At 51.4% G+C, this 8,415-nt stretch overlaps 1 protein-coding gene across 2 annotated transcripts in view; it reads right to left on the bottom strand.

Annotated features, from left to right (window-relative positions):
- Positions 1–1,694: 1,694 nt before the first annotated feature.
- EPB41L5 (erythrocyte membrane protein band 4.1 like 5) overlaps positions 1,695–8,415 on the bottom strand; it is a 30,605-nt gene continuing 23,884 nt past the window's right edge. The window contains exons 17-26 of one of the 2 annotated variants that reach the window (XM_077273279.1): positions 6,291–6,457; positions 6,011–6,102; positions 5,667–5,795; positions 5,519–5,574; positions 5,351–5,437; positions 4,166–4,259; positions 3,827–3,910; positions 3,709–3,750; positions 3,367–3,497; positions 1,695–3,143 (exon numbers count right to left, since the gene is read on the bottom strand). In XM_077273279.1, the coding sequence (XP_077129394.1) occupies positions 3,086–3,143; positions 3,367–3,497; positions 3,709–3,750; positions 3,827–3,910; positions 4,166–4,259; positions 5,351–5,437; positions 5,519–5,574; positions 5,667–5,795; positions 6,011–6,102; positions 6,291–6,457 (940 nt within the window). In that variant the 3' untranslated portion in view covers positions 1,695–3,085. Of the gene's footprint in view, positions 3,144–3,366; positions 3,498–3,708; positions 3,751–3,826; positions 3,911–4,165; positions 4,260–5,350; positions 5,441–5,518; positions 5,575–5,666; positions 5,796–6,010; positions 6,103–6,290; positions 6,458–8,415 lie in introns of both variants that reach the window. The other variant, XM_077273278.1, reaches the window with a different exon arrangement.

The raw sequence follows: 8,415 nt of genomic DNA, 5'->3' as shown, positions 1-8,415 counted from the left end.
AAAGCTGTAAGAGGCCAAGGTGGAAACAGAACCATAAACCTTATCACCTTCATTGTAAATGATTATAGACCGATATAAAAAGGTTAGTGATAACGTGCGGAGGGAGATAAAGTGCCCAACGTCTAGTGCTGCAGCCTACAGGACGAACGTGCTGGGAGTTGTAGTGCCCAGTGGCTATAGGATTCATAGGACAATAAAAATACCTCTTGTAACAGAACATTTCATGGACTGCAGGAGTAACAGAGCCGAGTCTGCCACGGTGACAACCCTCCTGCGAGCGAGCGGCAGACATCCAGCCATCACGTTGACGCTCCTCTCTACCCTCGTGCCAAGACACATCCCAAACCCATGCCTCCATAGCCCCTGTATCACATCTTGTACTCCAGTCACAGCCAGAGCTGCAATCACTCATACCATCCAGAGGGCACAGCGCTTTGCTGCAGCACTGGATGTGACTGGAGGAAGAGAGAATATCCAGTCATGATACAGGCGACTTCAGTAATAGCAGATTGTGGTGCCACAGACAAAATCATCAACCTAAACCTTCCAGAACCCTCCTGCCCTTGTACAGGTAGTTAATGTGTGACAGATTACACAGCCGGAGCGCTGCCTGTGCCGGGGCGGAGAGATTATGGTGCGTGTCCGGTAATGTGTCACAGTGATACATTGTAACACTTGGACTATAGATTGTGACTCTTGTGTGCAAACAATATCAGGCCAACACCTACTGCTGCATTCAGTCCCTGGGGGGAGAGTTAAAAGACAAACTACAACATGCTGCTGGTTTCCTTTTCAGTGCAGCTTTTTCATTGTCTGTGGCCACAAGTATAAAAACTTTCAGGGAAGGAATGAATGAAAAAAAAACAATGATTTTAATATATCAGACTCTGAACCGCAGCTGCAGCTCTGCACCATACGGACAACATCTAATACTAGCTGCACCAGGGCCGAGGAGGAATGTAGGGCTTCTTTAAGGTTAAGGTTCACCGTTTTGCTAACACTCTAGTCACATCCAGAGCTGCAATACACTGCAAGCTCTGCACCATTACATCACCCAGAATGCACCTCTGTACAGCAAGATCCTGCTGGCAGAGAATGCAGCTCTGGAGGTAACTGGAGTAGGAGACATGAAGGATCTATATGAAGTTTCTCTCTATTCTATGGTAGAAAAATATTTAGACGTGAGAATCCTCAGTGGTTGATAGCCATTAAAAGGTAACTGAAAAGATGGTAACAAATTGCAATCTTTTGAGAATACGCAGGTCCCGTCATCAGGCAAAGACTAATGCAGAAGAATCACATATTTATACACAACACAGCGAGAAAGAAGGCAATAGATAATTCTGCTTCATGTCACTTGTCTTATCATTTTGTGATAGATATTGGAACAGTTCATAGATAAGGAAGTTATATGGTCCTCTGAATGGGTCTGGTTCGATGTTGTGATAACCCCAGAAGGTCTGAAGAGCAAATTCCTTAATTGATGTAAAAAGACATAAATCCATGTGAAACATTCATTCCTGCACTGAGTGTGTCAAAAGTCCTCATGAGTTTATAGTCACGGACTCTTCTGTCTCTCTGAGATTTGAAATTACTTTTTAAAACAAGTAATTTCATGACCATGATGCTATGAACGGGCATACAAAAATGTTTTGCTACCAGTAGGTCCATTCTTTTTTCTCTTATTGTGTGGCAATGAGAATTCATCCTTGTTCTAAGTTTTTGCCCTGTCTCCCCTACATAACCCCCCCCAGTTGGACATTTAGCACAAATTAAATACACCGCACTGTACTGAATGTCCAACTGGGGGTCTGTGTGGGGGAGACAGGGCAAAAACTTAGAACAAGGATGAATTCTCATCACCACACAATAAGAGAAAAAAAAAAAAAAGAATGGACCTACCGGTAGCAAAACAATTTTTTATGCCCGTTCATAGCATCATGGACATGAAATTACTTGTTTTAAAAGGTAATTTCAAATCTCACTATGACAGAAGAATCTGAGTATAAACTGATGATGACCTATGACACTCAGTGCAGGAATGAATGTTTCGCATGGATTTATGTCTTTTTACATCAATTAAGGAATTTGCTCTTCAAACCTTCTGGGGTCATCATAACATAGAACCAGACCCATTCAGAGGACCATATAACTTCCTCATCTATGAACTGTTCCAATATCTAAGTCTATCCCTGTCAAATAATGACAATTCTGCTTCACGTCACCTGTCTTATCTATTGCCTTCTTTCTCTCTGTGCTGTGTATAAATATGTGATTCTTCAGAATTTCTATTAGTCTTTGCCTGATGAAGAGACCTGTGTAGTCTCGAAAGCTGCAATTTGTTACCATCTTTTCAGTTAGCCATTAAAAGGTATCAACCACTGAGGACTCTCACGTCTAAACATTTTTCTATCTACTGGCTAACACTGGACACAGATATATATCTTTCCTGTATTCTATGGTAGAAATGATCCTGCACCTAAATAAAGAGTAAAAGTAACAGTGTTAAAATAAACTTTCCAAGGAGAACGGGCACCTGCGCCAAACAGCAGCGGGGGTGAGAAGCCGCCTCCGTCCACAGTTCGTTTTACAGCCTCTCGCTTTACAGCAGGATTCCGGCAGTGACACTGTGGAAATTTAACAGTTCAGCATTTCTCTAATACAATAAAAGAATAAAAGTTAATGAAAAATACATCAATAAAAAAAGAAATCCCTATATGACCGTGTAACGAGCGTCACGAGGGCGAGGTCTCAGGTGCGAATCTTCACGTACATTCCCCGGAGAATCCTCGGCCAAGAGGGACAGATTATGACGCAGCCGTCATCGCGGGATACAGGTAACCTTTAGTGTTGATCCATAAATGTGCGGAGAGATCCGAGCGTAAGGCGAAGCTGACCGTGAAGTGTCGCAGGGAGTCGTCCAAATCACCACCTGACAGCTGCGGGGGAGGGGAGATTCCAGTGTATCGATAGCTTAAAGTGACGGATCGTCTTATCGGCTGTCAGGGCATCTGCTCCGGCTCATCTGCAGCTTCTTGTACTGATAACACCGTCCCTTTAACGTCCAGTCTCTCCCGATGGCGCCTTAGAGCTCTGTGGTCAGCAGACATCGCGGTCTGGTCACTTCCTCGGGAACAATGATGCTGAAATAAAGCGGAAATGTGAAGTCACCGATCACAGCGCTGTGTACTAAACACTGAATGGTACTAGGTAACAGCGCCACTCCTGCCACAGGTCATGTAGGGAACTGCAGCTCATCCACACCGACAGCAGGGGAGCAGAGCTGCAATACCAGACACCACCACAGACAGGGGCGGCGCTATTTCTGGGACCTTTAAATATAACGTCCAAAGGGTAGGACTTCACCTGGCGGTGGTGCTGGCAGGGGTCACACTCGGGGTCTCTGCCGCAGCGGTCGGCAAGACGATCACATTATTCAGGACTTTTGCTGGCAATGAGGTCTCCGCTCCGAAGTGACCATTAGATACGACTCCACTCTGAGAACAGCAAGAATCAGTGAGAAAATATCAGTCCTGCGGTTTGGCGCCTTCTACTCCAGTCACATCCAAAGCTGCGGCTGCAGGTTCAGTGTCTGTTTTGGTGCATTGTAGGAGTAGTAGCGTCCTCATTAGACTCCACAGAGCTTCTCTAAAAAAGGCAACTGGAAAAAATGGGGCCACATGAATCGACACCAGTCCTTGCACTTACCGGTATCAACCACCGGGGGGCGATAGAGGAGTATGACGAGACCTGCAGAGAACAGACATGTCAGCGCCTGGCGCACTGAGGGGCAGAACAACGGCAGCTTTACTACAGGTGATGTTACCGGCGGCGCAGCAAGCGTCTCTGTGAGGTCAATGAGGTTCTCTGTCAGCGACGCCAGCAGCAGGTCCAGGTCATCGGTCGCCGTCTGCCGGGGAAAAGAGAAACCTAGTATAATGGTTGCCCCTTCCAACACCCCATCCCTGACTGCAGGGGGCAGTAGCAGCTCCTTATTCCTGATGACTGCCTGAGACTCTGGTTAGGACGGGGTATCACCGGCAGCCCATGATCAGACCCCCATGTCCCATCCCCCAAACACTGGACCTCATGACTTCCCCAAATTACAGCTTCGGTTTTCCCCTACAATCCTGATGCAGAGCCCGCTGGGGGGAGGGCGAGTTACCTTCAGGTGTGCGGCCTCTTCTGGGGGTGGCAGGATGGGCGACATCAGCGAGGTCTCAAGTTTTGAATCTTTTAGTTCCTGGGATCCAAAATTTCTACAGACAAATCATAAAAGATCATTGATGATAAAAGGTTTATATGGAGATGTAAGGGCAGGGACGGCACAGGGAGTGTGCAAGGGGTAGAGTGCAGGGAGTGTGCAAGGAGCAGACGGCAGGACGGCACAGGGAGTGTGCAAGGGGTAGAGTGCAGGGAGTGTGCAAGGAGCAGACGGCACAGGGAGTGTGCAAGGGGTAGAGTGCAGGGAGTGTGCAAGGAGCAGACGGCACAGGGAGTGTGCAAGGGGTAGAGTGCAGGGAGTGTGCAAGGAGTAGATGGCAGGGACGGCGCGGGGAGTGTCCAAGGGGTAGATGGCAGGGACGGCGCAGGGAGTGTGCAAGGAGTAGAGTGCAGGGAGTGTGCAAGGGGTAGATGGCAGGGACGGCGCAGGGAGTGTGCAAGGAGTAGAGTGCAGGGAGTGTGCAAGGGGTAGATGGCAGGGACGGCGCAGGGAGTGTGCAAGGAGTGCAGGGAGTGTGCAAGGGGTAGATGGCAGGGACGGCGCAGGGAGTGTCCAAGGGGTAGATGGCAGGGACGGAGCAGGGAGTGTGCAAGGAGTAGAGTGCAGGGACCGCACTGATGTAGGAGCTGCATGTTGGGGGTATAAGGACAAAGTCAGAGCAGGAAATATGCAAGAAATGCAGAAATACTTGTCGGGGGGACAAGGGCAGGGTCGGCACCGTGTGTCGGGGGACAAGGGCAGGGTCGGCACCGTGTGTCGGGGGATAAGGGCAGGGTCGGCACCGTGTGTCGGGGGACAAGGGCAGGGTCGGCACCGTGTGTCGGGGGATAAGGGCAGGGTCGGCACCGTGTGTCGGAGGACAAGGGCAGGGTCGGCACCGTGTGTCGGAGGACAAGGGCAGGGTCGGCACCGTGTGTCGGGGGATAAGGGCAGGGTCGGCACCGTGTGTCGGGGGACAAGGGCAGGGTCGGCACCGTGTGTCGGGGGATAAGGGCAGGGTCGGCACCGTGTGTCGGAGGACAAGGGCAGGGTCGGCACCGTGTGTCGGGGGACAAGGGCAGGGTCGGCACAGTGTGTCGGGGGGGTCAAGGGCAGGGTCGGCGCTGCATGCAGGACACCACTCACGTTATGAACGTGGTCTGCAGTGGAGTTTGCGGCTCTCCATCCGGACTTTCCTGCACCACCGAGCGGTTATGGACCTTCACATTGACGCTGCTAAAGAGGACACAGCGGCCATTATCCTGGGAAGACGGGTTGTCTACAAATGAGATCTGGGGCGATGGAGACACTTACCGGGGAGACGCCTCCTCGGCGGTCGGGTGACTGATCCCCAAATCATCTCCTACAATCTGTGAAGACACAAAGCTCCGGGTCACACGACAGAACGCACCTCCACTACCCTGACAGTATGGTGCAGACATAAAGCCCCAGAAGACGTCACCTTCTGTCCAGCCTCCACCTGCGCCTTCAGGATGTTGCTCTTGATGTCGGCGGGCGGCCATAGTGCAGCCGGCGCTGGAGCATCTACCTTGTTATTCAGACATTTCTCTAGAAGCTTCACCGGATCCTCCTGAGAGACAATGATGGGGGTTATAACAGAAGAAGAAAATACCTGCTGGCCGGGGAGCAAGAATCAAAGCCAGCGGCCCCAAACAGGGAACACAGGGGCCCGATATCACCTAGGACGAGAAGTCAGGTGAGAAGAGACGAGGACGAGTGGGGGGCACAAGGAGCAGCAGGCGCCCACAGGCGGAGGGGAATGGAGGACTGAGTGCTCGCCGGTACCTGCTTGTTCACGTTGATATTTAATCGCACCGGAGGGACAGCGACGTTACCGGCGTCCACGTTATTCAGCTTCACGGTCGCCTCTTCACAAGCTGAAAACAAAAACAGAAGATCACAAGGGGCAGGAAGAAAGAGCCCCCCATCTTGGCTTCTCCCTCCCCCACTCCCATACCAGAGACATCAGACTCTAGAAAAGCCAGGTGACAACCGCAGTACGAGCTGGAATGGTGGCCTCTGGTTGTCAGCCAGCTTTCCAGGGTGACCCGGAGCGTTCCCTCACCTAGGGCGGCGTCCGGCTGGGCTCCGGGTAGTTCCTCTATGCACGGGTTGGTGAAGGCCAGGAGTCCGGTATCCAGACTGGCTCCGGGGCTCGTGGTGACCGGCAGCGACAGGATCTCGTCCAGTTCGTTTTCCAGCAATTCCTGACTCTCAGTGACACTAACAAAGCTGTGGAGGCAGCAGGAGAAACCTGAGACCCGGCCCCCGGAGCAGCGCTCCGAGCCGCCCAGTGCTGCGCTGCCACTGACAGATCCACAACAGCTCATCCTGGGTGCGCGGTGGTGGTGGAGGACACCGCAGTAATGGAGGACACCACAGTGGTGGAGGACACCGTGGTAATGGAGGAGACCGCGGTGGTGGAGGAACGAAAAAAACAAAAAAAAACAAAAACCGGCAGACATCTGCTCCGCCAGAGCCCAGATTGCAAGGATGGCAGTGAAGACTGACACAGCGGCCAATCCCCGGGGAGAAAAGTGCGCTCAGGTCTCGCCCTCATCACACGGAGATGAATACGGGGCGACAGCGAGTATCAGGGATGTCACCACAGAATAATGGAGGGTTAACCCTTTATTACCTGAAGCTCAGGATCAGCTGCGCACAGGAGCCCCCTGGTGGCCACAAGCAGGAGACGGCGGAGCCAGCATTCACAATCTATGGCTGTACAGGAAACATTCAGGTTTGGACAGAACGGTTTTATTTGGGTTTTCACTCTTACATAGAAGTGATGGCGTCTGCTCCGGAGCCGAGGACGACGTTGGTGCTGGAGGGGTTTAGTGCCTTATTCGTGCCTATGCCCCCCTGGTAACACTTCCTGTCCTGGAACTCATGTTCCTTCTCAGTGTGCGATTCTGATTGGCTGCCATATAAATGGATCCTACCTGGCACAGGTGCAGGAAGTGTTATCATGGGGACACTGAGAAGAAATGAGCTTTTCCACATCCATAAATGTCTGGATCAGAAATCTGCATTTTCTAGCAGGTTTCACATTGTAACAAAGTGTTTTGCTCTAACAGCGGGGAAGGGGTCCGAGGGGGAAACGGGGCCCATGGGGGGAGAGGGGCTAAGAGGTCGCGCCCATAATACTGGAGCCTCCCCCAAACCTGCTGGGACAGCGGCAGCATAGTGTCCGCTCTATTGACCTCAGGAAATGGGTGGGTGATGGGGAGCGGTCCGGGGGTCCGTGGCCCCTCATTAGTCACAGTCCGGTATCCTCGTGATCCGCCTTATAACTCCGTCATGGCCGCCCGGGGATTCAGGCCGCGGAGCTCGATCGGTTTCCCAGCGTTTTTCGCATTGTGCTGATACACGAAGTGGGTGTAGCTCCTGTCCGCCATCAGCGAGGACGACGACTGCGGCCTCCGGTGACTCCCGGCGTCCTGCGCGGCGCCCGCCGCTCCCACGGGCCTACGGTGGGTTTATTTAAAGGCTAAAGATTAATATGGTGATAAAACGACCATGAAAAGGGTGAGAAAGAAGCCTGCAACCGATAGAAAAGCGAGGAAGAGGAGAGAGTCAGCGAGCGCTGCCGCGTCCAGAGGAATCAGCAGATCAAGAGCGGATCATTGATTGGAAGATCTATCAATGCGATCACTGATCAAAAGGCATCAGATCATAGATTAATTATTGGATTATTAGATTAGCGGCACAAGATCACAGATTTATATCAAACGATGAACTAACAGATTATTGGATCATTAGAATCAGATCACCGACAACCCCAATCTGTACCCAGGATCCTTCGTTACGGGGCGGCACAGCTGCATCTTTGTGATGGATAATGGTCTTCAATCATGGATCATGGGGGGTAGGGATCAGGTCATGGATTACCGGATCACAGGTAATCAATTCTCACTCCTGGGATCTATCAATATTTACACTGGATTCCTCATCAGATCAGGACCAATTAGGGTACCGTCACACATTGAAATTTCCATCGCTACGACGTTACGATTCGTGACGTTCTAGCGATATCGTTACGATATCGCAGTGTCTGACACGCAGCAGCGATCAGGGACCCTGCTGAGAATCGTACGTCGTAGCAGATCGTTTGGAACTTTCTTTCGTCGCTTGATCACCCGCTGACATCGCTGGATCGTTGTGTGTGACAGCGATCCAGCGATGTCTTC

The sequence above is a fragment of the Ranitomeya variabilis genome, chromosome 7 (genome assembly GCF_051348905.1).
Source record: "Ranitomeya variabilis isolate aRanVar5 chromosome 7, aRanVar5.hap1, whole genome shotgun sequence".
NCBI lineage: Eukaryota > Metazoa > Chordata > Amphibia > Anura > Dendrobatidae > Ranitomeya > Ranitomeya variabilis.
This window is presented reverse-complemented; position numbering and strand designations above follow the sequence as displayed.